Below are 24322 nucleotides of genomic sequence, written 5' to 3'. Positions count from 1 at the left end.
CAGTCCTAAGGGATGGTGGTGGTGAACTGGGAGGAACCCATAGAGAAAGTTGTTGGAAGAATAAAGGATTAAACCAAGTATATAATTTCTTGGTGTCTTTAATTTATAGTAGAACCAAGTGAAAATATCTTCCAACAGCTTTCTCTAATCCAAAGTAAATTAATAATAAGGTGTGACGCCTTTTGGCAACTGGTATATGAAAATATGACTATTGCATCACTTCAACATTAGTATCACATCACACTGGCGGTGATTAATATCCTTGGAGGGTAATGGATAGCAATGCTGTAGCCAATGAAGTTCTAACTGAGGCTCGGCTAATGCTGTTACCCTCCTGCCATGATCAGAGCTTTAAAAGCTCAATAACACCTTATCCCTACACTGTCCTCTACAGATAATGGGATAAGAATATAAGATGAAAAGCATTCTTGCTTTGCCCCTTTAAGCCAGTCCTTATAAGGACTTCATATCACTAGACGTCTTTAGCTTCTATATACAACTTTCCCCAGTCCTGAAAATACTTCAGGGGCAAACCTTGTTTGTTTACACTTGGATAAAGGATTAAACCAAGTATATAATTTCTTGGAATCTTTAATTTATATTATAAACAAGTTAAAAAACTTCAACATTATCAGATCTTGCATTTCTAACTTCTGAAGCACTTTTTACTGTATCAATCCACCTATATCTTGGTCTTATTCTGAGTCTTCTTCCTACAAACTTGGCATACAACACTTGTTTGGCTAATTTTTCCCCTCCCATTCTGTTTAAGTAACCTTATCAACTGACATTAACTTTGCTGACACATTCCTAGATGCTAACAATGTCAAGTTCTTTCCGAATATCCTCATTTTTAATACGATATTGTCATTGATGCCATCTGTTTATGCCCCTAATCTAGGACTCTCATATCTGCAGTCAAAAAAGTTAAAATTGGTTGAACACTGTCTTGTATACAGCTAATTTAGTGTTTTTAACTAATTTCTCTCTTATTCCATATAAATTTATTCGGTTGACTTCCTACCATACCAGCTTTGTTGATTCTGTTGTCTATTTACATATTTAATTTACCATCTTCATTAAAAATTGTGCCTAGGTAGCTGAAATGTTTTACTCGTTCTATAGATTTTCCATTCACAATGCAGGTTGATATTTTCAATGCTTCTGCCTATTTTCATTGTGTTTATCTTTTTATTGCTGACCTTCATACCATATCTATTACAACAGTTATTCAATTTAGTCAGAGAATCTTGCAGACTTGTACTGGATTTTTCTAGAAGTATAACATCATCTGCAAAAAGCTGAGATTAACAGCTCCAATTTTGATATCAGGTTTAATACCACTTTCCTTCATAATGTGATTCATATAGATAATGAATAACAGAGGGGGATAATGTACATCCTTGTCTCAGACCAGATTTAACATTAAACGATCTTCGTGTACTTCCTTCAATTCTAAATGCTGACTAACAACTCAAAAAAGACTAAGTAGTGCTTGATATAACCCATACTTGAATCTTTGCTATTTGTCGTAAAGTGAAAATCTGATCCTAACAGCTTCTAATTTGGCCTGAATCCAGCTTATTCTTCACCAAGCTTTCCTCCCACAATTCTTCTTGACCGTTTTATACTTGCATAAATCTTATCAGGAACACTCAGAAATATCTCCGTAATTCTCACATTCAGTTTTATATACCTTTATATATATGGGTTCTATGAGAGCTCTGGAATTCAGAAGACCTGGATTCATCCCTCTGATCAGCTCTTCTGAACTATGCAGTGCAGCCACTATAAGACTTTTGTACCTTCATACTTGAGCATTTCTGGTCGAATATCATCTACTCCAGCTGCCTTTCAACATTTCAGGATTTTGATGGCTTTTTCTACTTCAAGTATGGATATGTATTCCTCATTACATGCCTGGTTAATGTTTTTAACCACTGTGCTGTCACTGCTTGTTTCATTTAGCAATTTTTCGAAGTAATTACTCTATACATCAAGGATATCTTTTTCTCCAGTTTTCATGTCACCTTTATCATCTCTAATTCCTATTACAGCACTCTTTCCTCCATTTCTGAGCTTCTTAAACAACCTAGAATACCTTGCCACCTTCTTGATATTTATTTTCCCTGTTCTTACCAAAGTCTTCTCATGACTTTTGTTTAGCTAGTTTTACACAGTGTTTAAGAGCACAAGCTAACTTATTTGCCAGAACGTTTGGTATGCTTTTTTTCTTTTCTTCACTGCCTCTTTAACTTCCAGTATCCACCATGGAGTTCTGATTTTTCTATCCTTGCAGACAACCTCACCAGCTTCTTCTCTGGCTGAATCAATGTTTTCTTCAAGGCTTGCCACTGAATCTCCAAGGTTTGGTTCCTGTTCTCAAACTCTTTTATTTTTTCTTGAATAATGTTTGTGTATTTTAGTCTACAGTTCATCTTATGATGTAACTAATACAATTTGATCATCTGCAAATAATAGTGTATCTATCTTTATTTTGGGGTTTATTTGTATGCAAATTGGCTTATACAGTTTTCAGATTTTTATAATTATATATATACACACATTTTTTTTTGACGCCTCCAGGGAGGCCATAGACTCATCGAGGGAGGCACCTGCTCTACAACTCTGTCTCCACCAGCTCAATCCATCAACTGACTGCAACTACACCAATGCCATCTATTGTCGACCACCACCACTGTATTTCGGCAGACAATCACAACCGTCCATGCCCACGGCAGGATTCGGACCTGCAGCCTTTTAGCTGGAGAGCGGATATGCTAACCACTCAGCCAGTCAGGCTGGCATTTATATACATACTATGTTCTCTCCAAGACCCTTTTGAATGGGCGAGCTGCCCGGCTTGTTTTACTGACCACCCGGCTAATTAATGTTGTGAATTAATATGGCTAAATAATGAGCAAGAATGGAAAAATAATTTAAGACATTTTTTAATTAATAGTGATGAGAAATCGAACCAGAGAGTCTCGATTCTAGTGAGACCAGCTCAATTTCTTCATCAAGCACACCAATCCGTACGCAGAAGAAGACAAAAATTGGGATCTCGAATGCAACAGTATCGGTTGCAAAGAAGATCTTTTACAAAAGAGACATCATTTTGATGTTTGAGAGAAATAAATTGCGAAAATTGAGTGAATTCGAATCGAAAGCAAAAATCGATGTTAAAAATCTACATTTATTTTTCTTAATAATGTTTTTTGTCCGAAGATTGTGAGTCACGTATTTAACATTTTATTTTGTAAAAAAAAATAGGCTTGCACATAAATATGGTTGTGATCTTGGGGAATTCTCGAAAACTATGACGTCATTTTCGAGTGATATCAATTCCCATTCCTAGTAATTACTTATAAATAGTAAAACTGTGACATAATGCTCGTTATGTGTCTCGGGTATTACACATATTACAGTGCACAATTTAGTGATTTATTCTGATTAATTTAATAACAATGATATTTTGTATTATTAAATTACCCCATAATGAGTATAAAGTCAAGTCAGAAAACCACACTCTTAAGTAATTTTAAGTCTTAAGTCTTGAGCATATATTTCATGCAGGTTTTAACTCTTCTTATCTTCTGATGTTGTATTCATTCATTTCATGATCAAGATCATTCAGTTTTGTGACATGTTTTCTCTATGTGCTTATACAGGGCTCAAGACATTATGCAAATACTCTTCACACACAAAAATCTCCTTCCTTTTGCTTTTAATGATATCTTCCAATAAGTCGGTAGGAATCCATGAAGTGACTAGAATTGTTATACCATAGTTAAAGAAGTTTTTTTTTTTTTAAATTAATTAAAAAAACGAGTGGGCAAGCATATTTTTGAGCCTTGTGTATGTATGTAAAATTGTTACATGTATTTATGTGTGAAAGTATGCAAAATGAGTGGCAACAACAAAAAATTGTAACTTTCACTAGTGAATGGGAACACAGGCATACCTGGATATGTGATATATTAGTTTCCAGACCACAATCATAGAGCGAATTTCATCGTGTAGCAAATTACTAGCCTTTTTTTATTTTCTACTATTCTAGATGCATAAGCAGACATATATGGGCATAAATAATATAAATAAAGCTCTTTTTTACATCAGTTATATGCAAACAAAAAATTTGGAATAACTTTCAGAAACATAAAAGTTACATCTGAATAGTCTGATTTCAGGGAATAAGTCAACCAATGTGGTCTACACTATTAAAAGTTTTTCCAGTTCAGCAAAAAGACTGTTACGCATGTTTAGAAATAACTGTAGTATTAACTAATGTAGCATTTTGCACTTCTCTAAGAACTTTATCTTGTTTTAAGCATCTGTAACAACAGTGGTGTGAGATAAGTTTGGCCTAAAGCCTATCTCAGTGTATCTCAATATAATACCATCACTAAATTTAATCTTAGTATGTAATGTAACAGGTTTGCACATCTTTCCACTCGAAGAAGCAACACCACCCTTGCTCTAAATTATATAAAATAATAGTTAAAAGAGATAATCCGGGGTTGTTCAGACAATTGAGCGTGGCAAGTGCAAGAAGAATGTTTGTTATGGGAGATTTTAACTACAGCAGTATAAATTGGGGAGAGGAAGATGCATGTGGCAATAAGGGAATGGAATTTCTAGAATTCTTGAGGGACAAATGTCTTAGGCAACATGTAACAGAGGGAACAAGAGGTTCAAGAGTTTTGGATTTGGTTATAATATCAGAAGAGTTCATAATAACTGAGATCACATCTCACCCACCAGTTGGAGAGAGTGATCATATGGTTTTGACTTGGAAAATGAATAGACATGCAGGAGTATCAAAGAGACGGGAACGTATGTGGAATTATAAACCAGGTGATAATAATAGTCTTAGATGTCAACTTGAAGTTTCGTGGAGGAAGAAATTGAAAGGCCGGGATATCATTAGTGCTTGGGAAATTGTGAAGGAATATTTGTTAGCAGCAATGGCAAGCTGTATTCCATGAGTGAAGAAGAGGACACAATTTGGAGTAAAGTGGATGACAAACAATATTAAACAGGAACTGCATGCAAAAAAGAGGCTGGGGAAGAGATATAAGGAGACAGGTGAAGAGAAGATGCATGAAGAATATAAGAGACAGGCCAGGAGAGTGACTAGTATGGCAAGGAAGCAAAACTGGAATAGGAGAAAAGATTGGCCCTTAGATCCAAGTAAAATCCTAGAGCATTTTTAGCTATGTGGCCAGCAGGAGGAGAAATGACTGTAGAAGAAGGACATTGTGGGATAAAAATGGGAATAGAGTGACTGATCCAGAGGACATAGTGGAATTGTTCAATGAACACTTTATTGGAGTATTTCATCCTGGAGGAGTAAATTTTAATACTAGAGAGATAGGGCAGGTTCAAGGTTTAGAGGTTCAGGAGGAGAGCATGTTCCACATACTGAGTACTCTGATGTTAGTAAAGCTGTGGTACTGGATGGTATTTCACCACAAGTTTTGAGAGAATGTGCTAAGGAACTGACAGTGCCTTTGACCTGTCTTTTCAATGAAAGGCTGGCTACGGGGAAAGGTGCCCAGGGAATGGAAGGAAGGTAAGATAGTGCATAAGGGCGGTAGCAGAATGGAAGTGTCTAATTATAGGCCAATTTGTGTGTCATCAGTAGTTAGTAAGATCTTGGAGAAAGTAGTGAGGAACCGTATACAGCATTGGGCAGATGAGGGTAATGTTATCTCTGAGAGTCAACATGGATTTGTGAAGGGACACTCTTGTTTTAGCAATATGCTAGCCTTTATGATAAAGTTACAAGAGCATTAGATGAGGGAAGGGCATATACTGCCATTTTCCTAGACTTAGCAAAGGCATTTGACAGGGTGCCACATGATAAGTTGATATTTAAGTTGCAGCACATGGGTCTGGATGTCAGATTGGTCAACTGGATTCAAGATTGGCTGTCTGATAGGTATCAGAGAGTTGTGTATGGTGGAGAGCTGGGACCTATATTGTTTAACCTTTATATCAATGCCATTCTCCGTGGATTGCAAGGGAATATTCGGTTATTTGCAGATGATGCAAAGCTGGGAAGGGTTATTAGTAATAGTGCAGATGTGGTAGCCCTGCAAGAGGATTTGAATAAGGTAGACAGATGGGCAAATGAATGGGGGTATCAGTTTAATGCAGCAAAATGTAACGTCTTGAGGTTTGGGACATATCGATGGGACGCTGCATACTTCATGGGAGGAGTTAAACTGGAAGAAGTAGGGGAGACAAGAGATCTGGGGTTGATGATTGATAGAAAACTAAAATTTAGGGGACAGAGGATTGCTGCAACAATGAGAAGGACACTGACCTGCAGAGATAAAATGGTTATCAATCCGTTGTATAAGACTCGGATCAGACCACACTTAGACTACTGTTCTCAGATCTGATCCCCAGGATTTGAAGGGGATAAATTAACTGTGGAAAGGGTACAAAGGAAGATAACAAAGATGGTTTCAGGACTGTACAATGATAGTTATGAGGATAGGCTGAGGGAATGTGGACTGCAGAGTTTGGTGGATAGAAGAAGGAGAAGCGATATGATAGACTTTTAAACTGTTGAGAGGTGGTTAGAGGGTTGACACTGGGGAGTTCCTTTGCTTGATTGAACAGTGGGAAGGAGTCATGACAAGGGGCCATCCCTAGAAGTTACGAAAGGAAACTGTGAGAAAGAGGGTGAGGAGTGGTTTATTTGCATGAAGAGTGGTTGAACCATGGAATGCATTGCCTGATGGAGTGGTGAGATCGAGAATGGTCAATGCGTTTAAGGAGTGGTATGATAGACTTTGTGTTTCCTAGGAGGGACCTCCTTTGATGAGTCTTCATAGAATTGTGTTTCTTAGAAAGGACCTCCCAAAATGAGTCTTTTGACTCCATGGAGGTCTGAATAATAATAATTATTATTCACAGTGAAACACATGGTCATAACTGAAAAGTGTTAAATGAGCGAATCATCGAAAAGAAAGGTATTACTGCATTACTTTTTATTATTATTATTATTATTATTGAATGGGAAAATAAGCTAGAATGTGTTATTATCAGATCAATGTGGATGAGGTTTTTCATAGAACTGGGATGAGGAGACAGGAGAACAAGAAGCTAATCCCTGGATGCTCTATAAGGAAGGTGTGAGCAGAGGGAGTGAGAAATTTTTTGCATGGAAAGTGGTGAGTGGTTAGAATGGATTGCCTGAGAGTGTGGTGAGTGCTGAGGCAGTGAATGCATTTAAGGCTTGGTATAATGATCTATGTGTGTGTGTGTGACCTCCTTCAATAATTTTTTGGACTCCATGGGAATTTGTTATTATCTTCAGACCTCCATGGAGTCAAAAGAATTATTGAGGGAAGTCCCACTTCCACACACACAGATCATTATATCAAGCCTTAAATGCATTTACTGCCTCTGCACTCACCACACTCTCAGGCAATCCATTCTAACCACCTATCACTTTCCAAGCAAAAAAAAAAAAAAAAACTCCCTCTGCTCACACCTTCCTTATACAGCATCCAGAGATTAGCTTATTGTCCTTCTCCTGTCTCCTCACTCCAGTTCTATGAAAAACCTTATCCACATTAATCTAATAATAACATCTTCTACCTTCATATCCTCCCCATCCTATCTTATACCTTTATGAATTGCTCATTTAATATCTCAACTCCACTTGCACCAATCAGTATCATCTCTCCATATTCATTCGTTCTTCTACTGGCCATGTATCAAAAGAACTGGTATTTCTTTTGGCCACTTAACTGTTGCTCATACTGCACTTTTGCTAACCTTTCTCTTGCTTGCTCTTTTTACTCCTCGTGCAACTGATTATTGCCCCTTATCCCTAAAGGCCTCCATAATGCCTTTTTCATACAGATTGCAAACTAACCACTTCAAGTCATCCATTTTATTCCTAGCTTATTTAGCCTCCTGACCTTTGAAATATATTCAGAAAAAGCCTCTACTAGATAGAAAAGCAGAGACATTACAGTTACATTCAATTCCCAATTCCATGATATAGCTGCAAGCTGTCTAATGAGTTTGTCATAATCAATACAGTCCTTTTTTTTTTTTGTAAAACAATAGTTGCTGGTATGCATTCTTTGCTAATAGGAAATTTTGAATAAAATGATACTGCATCCGTATATCACGTGTCACTGCCAAAATCCTAAAGAACTCCTCACACATTCACTTCTAAATCCTTCATGTTGCATACTATCCCCCTCCCCCAAAAAAAGCAGTGGTTCCACATATCCCCTTTTTTTTAGAGAAGTCCTCATATGGCTGCCACCACCTAAGTGATCACTTCAAGGTCACTTTCACCAAATAGAGGAAGACTTGATAACCTCCTTTATATTAAGATCTGCTGATGAGATGATTAAATCCAAGTTTCTTGAGTACCTTCTGTTGCATACTGCCTAAGGTAGCTGTCTCTCAAAAACTGCAAAAATTCATTCTTGTTGATCCTGAATGCTATCTCTTCATTCTAAGCTATATCACCATAATATTAAAATTATATTATAATAACTATAAAAATGGAGGAAAATTCACATGAAAAACTTATTTATTGTAAAATTTTTAAGTGTCATAAGCATCTTCAGCAGAGGATTATAGAATAGCAATTAAACAATAACAGATAATTCTAAAATGCACCACTTCAGTAGCTAACGTAATATAACTAAAATCATCGATTTCTTGACAAACTATATACATATATATTATCAAAATGTATTTTATTTAAAAATAAAATAATATATATATTATTTTATTGTGTGTGTGCGCACACATGTGTACACACACACACACACACGTGTGTGTGTGTGTGTGTGTGTGTGTGTGTGTGTGTTTTGTTTAAGTTATAACATCCCAGATAGCCATGCTGCAGTTGTTCAATACTGGCGTTCACGTGAACCTGCACGCACAATTGCAATAAACAATGGCACGCCAGTTGGAACAACTTGAAAAAATACAACATTTTTATGTATCGATTATGTGAGGCAATTTGTACCTGTAATTTCCAGTTTGTTTAGATAATTCAATGTTTATTAGTATTCTTTTCCTTTATAAATAACTGAAGAAGGCTGCTATATGCCGAAACTAGTAGTATTTATCATTAAAATCTTTATATGTTATCTCGGTTTTGTAGTCATTAAATCTATATTTTTTTCATATACAGATATATAGTTATTGGACTGTTGATGTGGTCATTCTTCTTTGTCACCAGCAATCCTCACCAGATTCATATGCTCTCTGCATATCCCAGGCCATCTGAAGCTTTTTTTTTTTGTCAACTCACACATTCACTTCTAAATCCTGCAGACATCCCATGGAGCATCGCCCTGTTTCCCTGTCTTGTGTTCCTTCCCATTCATTCTCTTCCTTCACACCTCCATTCACAAGATCTGCCTTATTTCTCTGCTCTTCCACAGTTTTCTTCATGGTTTTGGTGTATCAGTCTCCAACTGATATACCAAAACCATTTAAATATTACTAATTATAGGAAGAGCCAAAGGCTTCATTTAAATATAGTTTGTCTCTGTTGTACAGTTCCATGTATCCCTCAAATTCATCACACATATTCACAAAATGCACTTCTTAATTGTGCATTATTTTGCACATTCAATTAGTGCATTTTGCAAGGAAACATTTATTCAAGAAAGATAATGTATGTTGAGAGGCATTTTAAATCTTTTCATTCTAAAATTGATACTGGCTTTCCATCTAAATCAGACTTCAGAAAATAGAAATTAAAATAATGAAAAATTCAGCAGTTGTATATCAAGTCATCTCTTTTGAAGGTTCAGTGCTTTTAAAGTAGCTCTCCACAACTACTGTTGCATGTAAGTTTTTTTTTGTATTTTTTTCTTATGACATCATACATGAACGGCCACAAGACCTATAACACTATAGTACTATGTGTGGGTATGTGATTAAGGAGAAAGAAGCAGCCTATTGATATATTTCTTAGAGTCGGAGGATGTACTCAGTGGGAAAAACAGTGTGGGGAGATTGGTCCAAAAAACTGGGATGGATGGAATGAAGGAAATTGAGAAGTTTGACATATTTGGAGTTGGACAGCATATGGGCATTGGCAAGTAGCTGCACTAGTTCTTACATGGTTAGAAAAAAGTGGAGATTATTCACATGGTGAAAAATCATTAAATAGTGGAATGGAGAACACACTGAGAGGAGGTGAAATGATGCAGACAATGCTATCAAATGGGTTTAAATGTGACAGGCATTATGATGGCTAAATTGAATATTTCATAATGAGCACTGAGAGACTCTGTCAAGGCCTAAAATGATACCAATACTAGTTTGAAGAAGGATAGGAAAAAGAGCTACCAAACAGTCTGTATTCATTAACTCATCTGAAAACAGACTGGTCATCTGTATTCTCCAAACTGTTCTTTATTTAGACAATACATTTTAATCAAGACAGGCAAAAGATGGCTACAGTCAGAACATAACAGAATCCAGACCTTAACAAAGCAGAAACAGTTCTAGAAGAATAATCAGCAGAGCTGATAATAATACGTCTTTCACCCCTTCCCTCATTATCTGTAACTTTTCGTAGTCCACGACTTTTTCATGCCAAAATCATCACATACTTATGGGCTACAGCCATGATACCAACTGGCATCCTTTATGACTATAAAATTTAATGTTCACTTAGCTTTCGGTAGCTGTCAGGAAAACTTCGTGTGATCATCCAAAGTAGAATACACGGACGCTTACAAACCATATGATATATACACATAACCTGAGAAACTGCGCAATACGTTGACCAGTAATGTCTTACTGTTGCGGCAAGGTATGGTAAGTAAGCCAAAGTAAGCATCGGTAATAACCTCCCGTTGCTGACCACATTTCGTAGAGCGCACTGTATTTGTATAATGTATTCATAAATAAAAGGATTTAATTTGTATATGGCCATACTATAATATAACATATCTGAAATCTTATAATAAACTATTCCACACATGGGGCCTTATTGTTAAACCGAAATAAGTCGTTTCGCGCAGAATTAATTGTACCTGAACAACAGTGCCAATAACGCATACAGCTTTTCCTTGATACTGCGGCAACAGCGAAGCATTTATTCTAGCCCTACTAGTTTCAAAGAGACTACTCATCATTGGCAATAAAATAAATGTTTCTTTCTCACAGAAATGAATGAAAAAAAAAAAAAAGTCAAACGACTCGCTCACATGAATTTCCCACTATTTTCGCGGTGGTACATTGCTGCCATCTGTTGACAGCATATTTTCTTTTTTAAAAACTATAGTTGCAATGGATTGGCTAAGATGGTTCCAATATGCGGCAGTAGAGACGATTGACTGCAATTTCGAAGGGACTAACTTGGATGGTATCATTTATTATTAGTGGTGTTGTCGTTGCGGATATTACGATATTTCTCCAATTTCTGAGGAGATTTACAATTTACATTCTCACTAATTAAATGAATGTTATCTAAGCAGCGGGGGAAAATTTTAAGTGTGTGTGTGGGTGGGGGAGGTGCGGTCAGCAAAGGTAGAGGTCATCTGAAAGGGGAAAATAACGGAATAGAAAACGAAACACATAATGTAAATAAGCATATATAAGTGCAGAAATATTGTACAGTAATGAATATATCTATTGGCATAAGAGGAAGTATACCGATGGCGGCACATTTGAGCCGTCTCTCTTCACTGAGTACCGCTTAATTAGTGATAGCCTTGGGCCATCTATCTCTGATTGGTACCAGTGGAGATTGAACTGCCCACTCAGTCTCCAAAAGTTAGATAGGGCTAAATGGCCTCGCCTACTCCCCGTATACGGGAATAAAAAAGGCATTAGCTGATTTTTTTTTTCAATGTCTAACTTATGTTAAATGGCAAAATAACTGCTCAAAAGATTGCATAGGACTCTAGGTGAAAATAGATATTGAGCATGTTATCACGTTGTAAATGAAAATTGTTAACTGAAATAAGGATACTATGTACTTATTGTATATATGTAATAGTTCGTCCGAATGTACATAGACATTTTGAGAAAATGAAATATTTAACAAAGGTTGGTCGATTGGTAGAACCTCTGCTACTGATAGCCCACAAAAAGTTAAGCTAGTTTGAGCGCGGTTAGTAGTTGAAAGGGATCACAAATCGAGGGAAATTCTCGATCACATCAAGAACTCATTGAGGGAAAGTGTTGCCACACTTTCAGGACTCAATGAGTCCTTGGAGGTCCCATAATGATATAACAAAAATAATTTATTTTTTTCCTAAGTCAATAACCAATTTATTAATAAATAAATTTACATATTAAAAAAATTGCTTTATTAAAAATATTTCACCCTCACCACGAACACACACCAATAATAAAAATTAATTAATTAAAAGAAACAAACCTATTAACCACAATGAAAATTATTTAATTGTAAATATTTCATCATAAGTATCTTAGGACATCATCAGTAGAGTAGTTTAAAACAATAATAGGAATAACATACAGTTAGGGAGCATGATTACAATAGAATCTCATTAAATGTGCGTAACGTGTTACAAAAAAAAATAATAATAATAATAATTATTATTATTATTATTATTTAACACAATTTTGTAGGCCAATTTCCCATACTTTAGGAATAGTAAGAACGTCGTTGCGGTTTAAGTTTGGTCTGTGTAGTAGGGCTTCAGAACTTTCTTTGTATAAACGTTCATGTTTATATAAAGATCTATGTAAAAGTTTAGACTTTTCCCAATGGATCCTATGGTTTTGATTTTCAATTCCGTGTTGAGAGAGGCCAGATTTTTGCGGTTTAAAAAGATGAATGTGCTCTTGATGTTCCGAGATGCGTTTCTGAACCGACCTACCTGTCTGTCCAAAGTAAAACAATTTGCATGAGCATGGAATTTCATAAACGCCAGGCAACATCAAAGGTGAGAGTTTGTCCTTAGGAGAAGGTAACAAGTTGTAAATTTGGTTGATAGGTTTATAAGTGGCAAAATTGTATTTCTTCATAATTTTAGAAAGACGTTCGGAGATGCCTTTGACGTAAGGTATGGGAATCCTATGGACTTCTTCCAGTCTGGTTTGATGTGTGAAAAGTGACTGATGATTTGTTGAGTTGTTTTCGGATTATATCCATTTAGGATGGCTGTATTTTTGATTACTTCTAATTCCTGATTTAAAGATTCTTCAGAGGAGCAGAATTTGTGTGCTCTGGAAACTAGTGATTTAATAATGCCAGATTTCTCAGATGGATGATGAGCAGAAGAATTGTGAATGTAGCGACCTGAGAATGTAGGCTTGCAAAAGACGGACGTGGCGATGGAACCGTCTTCTTTTCTTTGGATGTGTAAATCCAAAAAGGAGATACCCTGTGGAGATTCTTTTTCTAACGTAAAGTTGATGCGATGATGAAGAAGGTTAATTTTATCTAGAAACAGTTGTAATTCATGTTAGGGATGATCCCAGGCTGCAAATACGTCGTCGACATATCATAACCAAAATTGAAAATAAAATTTAAAATCCAAAGCATAGGATCCATTGGGAAAAGTCTAAACTTTTACATAGATCTTTATATAAACATGAACGTTTATACAAAGAAAGTTCTCAAGCCCTACTACACGAACCAAACTTAAACCGCAACGACGTTCTTGCTATTCCTAAAGTATGGGAAATTGTCATACAAAATTGTGTTAAATTATTATTATTATTATTATTATTATTTTATTTTTGTAACACGTTAAGCACGTTTAATGAGATTCTATTGTAATCATCCCTAACTGTATGTTACTCCTATTATTGTTTAAAACTACTGTACTGATGATGTCCTAAGATACTTAGGATGAAATATTTACAATTAAATAATTTTCACTGGTTAAGACGTGTGTTTCTTTTAATTATGATTGCACCACAGGTTTCGTTATTTAAAAATAATAATAATAAAAAAAACAATAATAAAAGTTTCGTACACAGAAATAACGCGCACAAGCACGTGTGCCGTGCGCGGTGACAAGTGCAAAGAATATCGGCAAGTGTACTTGCAATTGGCCAAACGTGCTAATTCCGACACTGCTTTAGATCGCAGTGCATTTGTTTCGTGTAACGATAATTTTTCATGTAACAATAATTGAAATATATAACCTTGATGCAGCCTTGTATCTATAATAAATAAATAATTATATGTTATTTTCACAGAATAAAATAAGATTTATCAAAAATATTTCACCCTTACACAAACATACACCAATAATTAAGGTTTCGTACACAGAAATAATGCGCGTAAGTGCATTATTTCTGTGTACGAAATAACTTTATCTGTAGCGACGCTGCTCAAACGAGCAGTGTTGGATTCACTTGTTACGTGCAGTGGCAAGTGCAAAAGAATATCAGCGAGTCTAGCTGTAATTGGCCGAACGTGATAATTCCGACACTGCATTAGATCGCAGTGCAATTTTTTTTTCATCCTGCAAAGGAGGTAAACTAGCCATTAGAACACACGCAGTTAACAAATATAGTATAGTCGCCTAATAGTCCTAATTGCTTCGGACGTAAATTCAAATAAACCAAACCAAAACAAATCAGCAGGTTTTGAGGATGCCCTTTGGTTGAAAAAAAACAGAATTCGGATCCCGTCCCTTCAAATCTCCAAATTTCAATAGAAAATGAATTAGCTGATCTCAAACTGAGGGTGGTAGGCTTTTCATGCGGCAAACTCCGTCACACAAACTGGCGAGAACACAGGTAATTTACAGACATAGGATACTACTGGAATAATGTCTGCATGCCTAAGCATAAAACGAGAAAGACGAAGTCCTGTCTAATCTGTGACCAGCTTCTTTCGTTCTTAGCATATGCTCACTTTCGACTTTTTTTAAATTATATAACTGACATTTTACTGACATTTTTATATGACTAATTGACAATGAAGCATCAGCACTTAAAGTGCTGATACTACAAACCTGGAACACTATGCGCTTGTTGAATACCTTCATCGAATGACAGTGCAGATCCATAATATTCAACTTGGAACTAGAAATGATGTCTAATTTGGAGCCTAATGATCCTTGAAATAAGAGTGGTTAGCGTGTCTCTAAAGAAATTTGCTCAAAATTCACTGCAGTCTTCATGATATCGTTGCACCATTCCACAAGTCTAGTGTGGTCTCTTATGTCTATCGTCAGCCTATGGAAATGACATTTGCTTTCATAACGAGAGTACCCGAAGATGCTCAAATATAGTTGCCAACTTTAGAAATTTTTTCTAAGCCTTCCTTTGACTGCTTCCAGGTTAGTTGATCTCTGGTGGAGGCAGGTAGAGTTTCCCTTCTGAGAACTTGAGGAAACTACTTGTTTCTGCCACTTTCTCCTCTCTCTCTCTCTCTCTTTCTCTATTTTCAAAAAAAAATCAGTTCATGCCTTTTATTTCAGTATAGGGAGTAGGCGAGGTCGTTTTAGCCCAATCTAACTTTAAAATAGTTAGATTGGACTAAAAGGGACCGAGGAGAGCAGTTCAATCTCCATTGGTAGCCAATCAGAGATCATCATCATCATTATCATCATCATCATGCTTTTCAAGGATTTAGCCCCAGAGTGGCCAGTTCCAGCCTTAGAAGTCATCGTTGAATCTTTTTAGAGAACATCCTGGTTTCTTTTTCGTCAATCAGAGATATCTGGCCCAAGACTATCACTAGTTATACATGGCTACTGGTCAATGACAGGTGCTGCCATCTCGGGGTACCTAATCCTAACTATGTTTACTGTCTGAAAATACTGTGGGATCAATTTTCTTGAGTTTACGGGAAGAAAAACCCGAATTGATTTATAGCCTTTCAAAAGTAGATGTCTCTGAATAATAATAATAATAAAGTTTCAAAGTGCCATGAATTAATCATAAACTTAACGGCCAATTAATTATAAACTACTGAAGACTTGAAAGTGATATTGATACTATTATAATGAAAGCTGTGCAGTTTAAAAAAATATATCATCTCACGAAGTCTTGACAAAGAGCATGACGTCCTTTACTGCCACAAAAATACCTGTCTTCACAGCAACGTGGAAAATGTCATGATACTATTTCAGCATAAAGGATGTTTGCAGATTCAATATGACTTTCCATCTATTCCAACGACATAATTTTTCCTGACGAACAACAGAACACAACAGATATATCAAATGATATTCTAGTAAGGATTAGGAACGTATTGTATTTGGTGCATGACGAAAGGGAAGATTGTCTATAGTAATAAAATGTTGTTGGCCTTTTATTAATAGGCTGACAACACATATCGTTTTGAACGGGACAGTCCGTTTTTGGTTTGTTTTTTTCTGGTCTTCCCGTCGTTTTAATAAAAACTTTAAATATACTTTAATATTGATCAGTCATAAATTATTATTCATTACCTATAATCGTATATCAGTATCATGAATATCAGTAATTTGTATAACTATGCAGTCTCATTGTTTGATACTTAATATCGGTGTCTGCAGTGATTTATTCAGAGAAAATAAAAAAATACATGTTGGCAACACTTGCGCGTCTCAGACGCGGAGTCTGTTCTGCTGTAGCTTTAGTTTTTGTTTTGCCTGTCTGCTAGCCGGTGGTTTAAATTTCATATTTTTTAAAGCTTTAAGTCTATCCTTGCAATGTCAAAAAGGCGAAACTGCAGTTTTAATGACGATCTCCAGAAAGAATTCAAATTTACTGAACTGGACAAGTTGTGTGGTGATAGAAAAAAGTGGTATGCCAACAGTTAATGTCAATTTTTCCGCTGCTAATTGATGCAGAAGCGACATCAACAAACATCTGCGTAGCCAGAAACATAAAGATGCTGAAAATAATCTGGCTTCAATTAAAAACATCACATCAGCTTGTTTTATGGTGAAACGTGATGGTGACTGTGAAAGCAGTAAATATCAGCAAGTGAAGCTCTTGTTGCTTATTATACTGTGCGTCACGTCAAAGTTTTCGCGCAAATGACTGCTTTTCAACATTGATAAATAAAATTTACGGACCAAAATTTTCTGAAGCACGTACCAAATCAGAAGCAATATTTACCAATGTTTTTTCACCATACATACTGGGCGAAGTAATAGAGAATTTGAATAAAACAAAAAGCATTACAGTCAATTTAGATGCATCAGACAAAAAACACAACTTTTTCCAATCATTGTGCGGTACGTTTTGGCAAATTGTAGTGTTCGAGACAAAATTATAGCCTTTACCTGGTGAAACAACCGACCTACAGTGTGTTATGTTGAAGGAATTAAGTGACAAATTTGCCTGACAAAACAAAATTGTTGCTTTGCGTGGAGATAACACGAACACCAATTTTGGTGGTTGCAAAAGACTTGGCAAAAATAATGTGTGGCAAAAACTTGAAACTGAACTGAAGAGGCAGATTATGTATATTGGTTATGGGGAACAGATTATACAAAATTGTCTCCAGTGTGCTGTCGACTGTTTACCAATTGATATTGAATGTTTTGCGGCGAAAGTGTGAAAATACTTCAATATATACACAGCCAGAGTTGAAGAACTGAAAATCTTTTGCGACTTTGCAAGAAACAATTACGCTAAATTGTTAGAGCATGAAAATATAGGATTTTTGTCTTTGGGTCCATCAATTGACAGAATTTTAAGCATGTTCGATGGGCTTCGTTCTTATTTTTCTTTTCTTTTCAAGAAAAATGCCCTGTTATAAGACTATTACACTTTTTTTATATAATGTTCGTCAAGTAGCTTTATTTTATTGTCCTACATGTTTCGCCAATTTTTCTATCGGCATCTTCAGGGAATACAAACTAGTAAGCTATATGAAGGTAGCAGACTAGGTTATAACTGATGGTTCTAATTCATACAAAAAATTAGTATTGAACGAGGCGATGCGCGTGTCTCGGGAACGTGATTTATTCGTTATGGCTCATGATGTAATTGTCATGAAAGTTCATTTCTTTGATGTTTAATGATCTGATTAAAGCTTTCCAAATTTCTGGTAAGGTTAGACCTTGATTCTTGTTTAGGTTTTCAGTTTTACAGGCGACTGTAGCTGCTTCCTTGAAGGTTCCTGAATGGTAGTTATGTTCTAAATAGGGCATAAGGTTCTTATCCTACTCAATGTGATGGTTAGTAGAGGCAAAGTGGCAAAAAAGGCCTGAAATGTCTTGTCTGTTGTTTCTGACATATCTTATATGTTCTTTCTTTCTCGTTTCAAAGCTTCTAGAGGTCTGACCTACGTAACTCATACCACATGAGCAAGGTATATTATATACTCCAGAGTCCTTGTAGAATGGATGAGGGTCTTTCGGTGATCCTAAAAATTTCCGAATAGTGTTGATTGACTTGAATGCTACTCTGATATTATGTGGTTTTAGAAGGTTAGCTAATTTTTTGGAAATGCTGCTGACAAATGGAATAGTAATAGTACTGATGTATTGGACGTCATCACGTTGTCTTTGTGGTATATCCGAAAAGAGAATCTTGTTGTAGAGTCTTTTTGGATAACCATTTAAAGATAGTTCTCTGGATATTGTGGTTAATTCCATTTGTAGGTCATTCTTATCTGTTGTATACTGTATAGCTCTTTTCTTGAGCATATGGATAATGCTAAGTTTCTGAGCTATATGATGAGACGAGTTGAAATGGAGGTAACGTCCAGTATTTGTAGGTTTTCTATAAACAGATAGGTTGATACTATTATTGGTTTGTTTCTTTATTAGGATGTCAAAGAATGGCAGTTTTCCATCTTTTTTAATTTCTAATGTGAATTTGATGGTATTGTGGAAACTATTGATTTGGTTGAGGTAATCCATTAGTTCTTCTTTCGTATGATCCCAAATGATAAAGATGTCATCCATATATCTGTACCAAATTTTCGGTTTTGGAATGATCTGGGATAAGATTTTTTCTTCTAGATCTTCCATGAATAAGTCCGCACAAGGAGGGGAGAGGGGGGCTACCCATAGCTAATCCTGTGAGTTGTTTGTAGACAGTTGTTTGTTTCTAATTCATACAAAAAATTATTTTTTTGTATGAATTAGAACCATCAGTTATAACCTAGTCTGTTACCTTCATATAGCTTACTAGTTTGTATTTCCTGAAGATGCCGATAGAAAAATTGGCGAAACATGTAGGACAATAAAATAAAGCTACTTGACGAACATTATATAAAAAAAGTGTAATAGTCTTATACATAATAGTCAAGAAAAAATTCCACACAATGCCCTGTTATGTTGCGAAAATTGTTTAACATGTTCATTGCCAATCACGCGATATCGCGCGATGCGAGTTCTCACCAAACGGCCGATCACGCGTTATCGCGTTGACGTCGCTAACTAAATAAAGAAATAAAAAAAAAATTGGCCACCACACGAAATTCCAATTTTCAGCTTAGCAATGAATGATACGCGTGATGCGAGCTCTCACCAAACGGCCGATCACGCGTTATCGCGTTGACGTAGCTAACTAAATAAACAATTAAAAAAAAATTGGCCACCACACGAAATTCCAATTTTCAGCTTGGCAATGAAAGTGTTAAAGATCCCTGTTTGAAATTGTAGTTGTCATTTGCAAGAGATCAAGTGTTCTACGTCCCAAACATACATTAGCTTAATTGAAAAAGATAATATTTCAGCTACAGAAGTAGCCATGAACATTGAAAATCTTGTAAACAATTTAGAATCCAGAAAAAAGTGAAGTTTTGTAACTACTCATGTCAAAAAAACAACTGAAAATGTTAGTCGATTCAAGAGAAATTAATGAAGCTAAGTTTTTTGAGGTCGTTGAGATTTCTATGAAACCAGCTAAGAATATGTCAAGTGGAAGTGCTACTAAGGAAGACACCTGAATGGAAAGAAATACAGGACAGCCTGAACGAGGAACTCATCACACACGCACACACACACACACACACACACACACACACACACACACACACACACACACACACACACACACACACACACAGAAGAAAGTCGTGTGTATTCGATCACTGGATCATCATAAAATCTATAATCGTGAGGCAGTTGGATACATGGAATAAAAAAAACATTCCTGTATCTGACAGATGGGTACAGATTTTTTCTGAAATGAGCGAAAAACGCCTAGACTTTAGTAATATTGTAGCGTTTATTCTTTGTCTTCCTGTTGAGAGAATATTTTCTGTTGTGAACAGTATCTGGTCAAAGGAGAAATCTAGATTAAGTGTTCAGACAATGAGAGCTATTTTAGTAGTAAGAAAAAATTATGTCATGGAGTGTGAAAAGTTTTATGATAAGCTGTTGAAAGACCGAAATTTGCTGCGTAAGATCACTTCATCGGAGAAATATTCATGGTACGATCGTGGTGAAATAAGGTCCCTCCACTACGTCTACCTAAATTTTTGTATGGGTTCTGTCACTGAAGAATAACGATAAGCTCAATATGTTTATATAACAAAACTTTTTTTTATTCTTACTTTTCATGAATACAGAATATTACATACATCCCTGTCTCGTTTTTGTCTCAAGGAAATATGGTCAGCCTATTTATTACTGAATTTATTACTGAGTTAGCCGATCTCATACGGAGGTAGCAGGGTTTTTTCTCTCGGAAATTCGGATTTTTCATCCCGCATACAGAGAAATGCCCTTCAGAACACACGCAATTTTCAGACAAAAAATACTTGTGGTGATTGTTGGCGGTAGATGGCCCTGATATAGTTGATTGGTAGTAGCGGTTTGGTAGTGGTGGAGACGGAGGGTTGTACAGTGGGCGTCCTCCCGCAATGAGTCTTCGGACTCCTTGGAGGTGTCACGAATAGTAATAATAATAATTTGCAAGTTATGATTGTGCTATTTCTTTTGTTTAATGTAGAAAGGTGAACGGATTTATCTCTTAAAAATGGAGTTCTCGGATAGCTTTGTGGTGAGGCTTTCTACTATAAATGAGCACTATAGGTTCGATTCTACTTGCCAACTAGAGAAAGTTTATCATTTTTTTAAATCGGTTCTAGAGTTAGTCGATCCTTTGACAGAGATAATACACGTAAATCTCAAAAACTTGGAATAATAAACGCTAACTTCAGAAATGACTGTTTGCCTCACATTGTTTCGAACATAACGAATAAAACGCCAAATTTAGGAACATAAAATAGCAGACGTTGCCTTCTGCACTATCTTCCTTAAGTTCAAAATTATTTGTAGCCATGAAAACCAACAAAAGTTGGGCTAACAACCACCGATTTCCAAAAGTCAGTTATGGTCGCAGAGTTTCAGCTATTTTCTTTCGGGAAGAAAGTGTTTATACTTTCATCATCATGCCTTTTACTTACCCTCGAGAGATTTATAAAATACTCTGACAGTACTCTACACACTACTGAGAGATTCCTATCAACAGTTTCATTCCAAATTGACTTGTGTGAAGCATTTAATACTGCTAAATCTTACATTTTTTCGCTACTCTAAAGCACTAATAACTGCATTTACCAACTTGAATCCTGATCTTCGTCTAGGTCTGTTTCGTGGCATCCTGACATCAAAGTCAAGTTCCTTCATAATATCTTCACTTTTCACGTGATTCTCGATTCTGTCATTAATGCTCTCTGTTTACTCTCTTAATTTTCCCCAAAACTCTCACATCTGTAGTCTCTAGTTGTTTTATTTTTAAATAAGCTCTCATATCAATCGATTACATGTGAAAATACTGCCTTATAATTACTTGTACATTAGCATTTTCACTGCTTTCTCTGTTTTCCATATAAATGAATTCAAACTGCAAACTGTATCAGCTTTGCATATTTTCAAATACCATCATCAATAAAAGTCACACATTTGCCTGAATGTCCTTCAGTTCTAATTGCTGATTTAAACTTCATTAAATATCCATTTACGCCATATTATTACAACGTTTGAGCACCTTCACTATTGGCCCCTTAGCGTTGCTTTTTTCCAGGTCAAAATTTAAATCATATTCGCATGATTTCTCTACTGTGTATCGTAAAATAAAAAATCTGATCCTAACAACCACTATTCGTACTAAATGGTACTTGGGCTTTCCCATTTTCTTATCATTTTCTTCAACTATGACTGCATAAATTAAATTTATGAATGCATACATGAAAAACAAAAAATAAATAAAACAATGGGAAAGTTAAATTCAGCAATTTTCGCGAGGCTTTATTTGTCTTTTTTACAGATGGGAAAGGAGTAGTCAGCTCTAATTATGTGGAAATTTTCACTTCTTCATATTCATATTTGGCTGTAGGCAAATCTTATCTGGGCCAGCTGCCTTTTCACATTTTCACCATTACTTCGGTTGTCCAAAATATCTTTATCTTCAGTTTTATCGCTTTGTCATCTCTCATTCAAAATAATAATAAATAATAAGTTAACACCTTTTTATTCCCTTATAGAGAATAGGCGAGGCCTTTTAACCCTGTGTAGCTTTTGGAGTGGGCAATTCAATCTCCACCGGTAGTCAATCAGAGATAGCTGGTCCATAACTATCACCAATGGCGGTCTCTTCACCACCACCGATGAAGAGACTTGCAAGCAAGTGCTGCCATCTATTGGTACCTAACCGTAACAGGATATGTTACTGTCTGAAATAATGTGGGTTCGACGGTCGATTTTCTTGAGTTTCTGGGATGAAAAATCCGAGTTTCCAGGAGAAAAAACCCCTTGCCAGTGCCAGAGATCGAATGACTGGGGAATCGGTGGAAATAGACTTAGAAAAAGTTCCAACAGTTGGCGACTTGACTTGAACTGAAGTCAATCTTCAGGCGGCCTAGCGCAGAAGATGCAAGCCTCACTTCCACTGAGCTACCTTTATTGCTGATTCATTTTAACAGTAATCTTTTCACTCTATTTCTGATATTTTTTCAATAGCCTACAGAACATTTGCACTAGCTGACAGAATATTCATTATTAATATTGTTACAAACTTGTTTCCTTGACATTTGCTTGGCTACTGTTATAACCAGTTTAACTTTCTTCCGTTCTTCTCTATATAAGCGTCTCCATAGCGCAATTGGAAGAACTAATTTATGTGCGCCCTTCGATTGGAAAAGGCCCAAATTCGTTTTCTTCCTCACGAGAGGAATCTTTATATGAGTTTTTCCAATTGAAGGTGAGTTAGCCGATTTCATAAGGAGGTTAGTTCCACACGGTTAGCCTAGTGGCTGTGTGCTTTGCAACCATATGACTAGGGAAGGAGTGTCCCAGGTTCGATTCCCATCGACGACGTGAGGAATTTGAGGATCTTCCTCAGCCATAGCCAAGTTAGGCGGTCTTGGGCGGGGGCAGTAGGGTTTTTCCGCCAGTTTATCTGGCGATTTTCATCCCACAAGCAGGCAAACCGGCCCCGTGAACACACACACACGGATCTACAGCCAAAAAATACTTAATCCCCATGAGGGGGTGGGGATCAACTCTCCCCAATAGGGATGGGGAGAAAAAGGGAGGAAACTCCATACGAATAAATAAATAAATAAGAAAGTTGGAGGGTTTTTCCTCCCTGAAACTCGGTTTTCATCCCGCATACAAACAAATCGGCCTTGAAAACACACGCAATTTACAGACAAAAAATACTGTTGTTGGTGATGAGAATGGACGATAGATGGCATTAATGGTAGTAGTAGTTGGAGAATTAAGTGGTGGAGAGGATGAGATGTATTTAGGAAAGTAGAGTAGTGTGCAATCCCACGATGAGTCTTCGGACTCCCTGGAGGTGTCTTGTAATAATAATAAAAATAATAGTAATATGTTGACGATGTTTTCATCGTTTTTCCAGGTGCTGTTTTATCCAATTAGAAGAATTTCTCGAGTACTTTAATAATATTTGCTCTCGGATTAAGAGAATGTCGAATTGAAACTAAACAGGTCTTTTCCATTTTTGGAGACACTTGTAGATGTATCCAAGCAAAACAGATTTAGTTCGTCAGTGTATGAAAAGCCGATATTTGTCCGTCACCATTCGGCGCAAAAATTAGGCATCATTCATTCCTACGTAATAGAACTTAATCATCTCCACAATATAAATATAAGAAACCAAGAGCTCGACTACCTCAACACTATCCTTCCAAAAAATGGTTACTATAGAACATTAGTCAATAAAATTCTACGTCAACTTCAAGACAGTCGGATGAACTGGAAAAGCAAGACTTCAGAAGAATACTCTCTCCCATATGTATAGTCATAAAGTATCAAGAATACTACTTCAACAAAATATAAAGGTTGCCTTCTCTCCCCTCGACAAGATTTCTAATCCCCTGAAACCTCCCCATCCACCTCTCAAAAAATCTGCTGTCTATAAGATCAACTGTCTTTGATTTACACTACATAGGACA

General features: G+C 36.2%; 1 protein-coding gene across 4 annotated transcripts in view; it reads right to left on the bottom strand.

The window, feature by feature from the left end:
• Nucleotides 1-24322, bottom strand: part of LOC150105268 (replication protein A 14 kDa subunit-like) — a 66712-nt gene that overhangs the window by 27470 nt on the left and 14920 nt on the right. The window contains exon 1 of one of the 4 annotated variants that reach the window (XM_090394036.1): nt 11046-11186. The exons of 1 other annotated variant lie outside the window; for it this stretch is intronic. In XM_090394036.1, coding sequence (XP_090250162.1) covers nt 11046-11147 — 102 coding nt within the window. In that variant the 5' untranslated portion in view covers nt 11148-11186. Of the gene's footprint in view, nt 1-11045; nt 11187-24322 lie in introns of those variants that run through there. 2 more of the 4 variants (XM_090394039.1, XM_090394038.1) reach the window with 2 other exon arrangements.

This window comes from Typopeltis vanoorti, chromosome 6 (genome assembly GCF_054136105.1).
Source record: "Typopeltis vanoorti isolate ZY-2024b chromosome 6, IOZ_Tvanoo_1.0, whole genome shotgun sequence".
Taxonomy (NCBI): Eukaryota; Metazoa; Arthropoda; class Arachnida; order Uropygi; family Thelyphonidae; genus Typopeltis; species Typopeltis vanoorti.
Note: the sequence above shows the minus strand (reverse complement) of the source record. Positions and strands in the feature narration are given on the sequence as shown.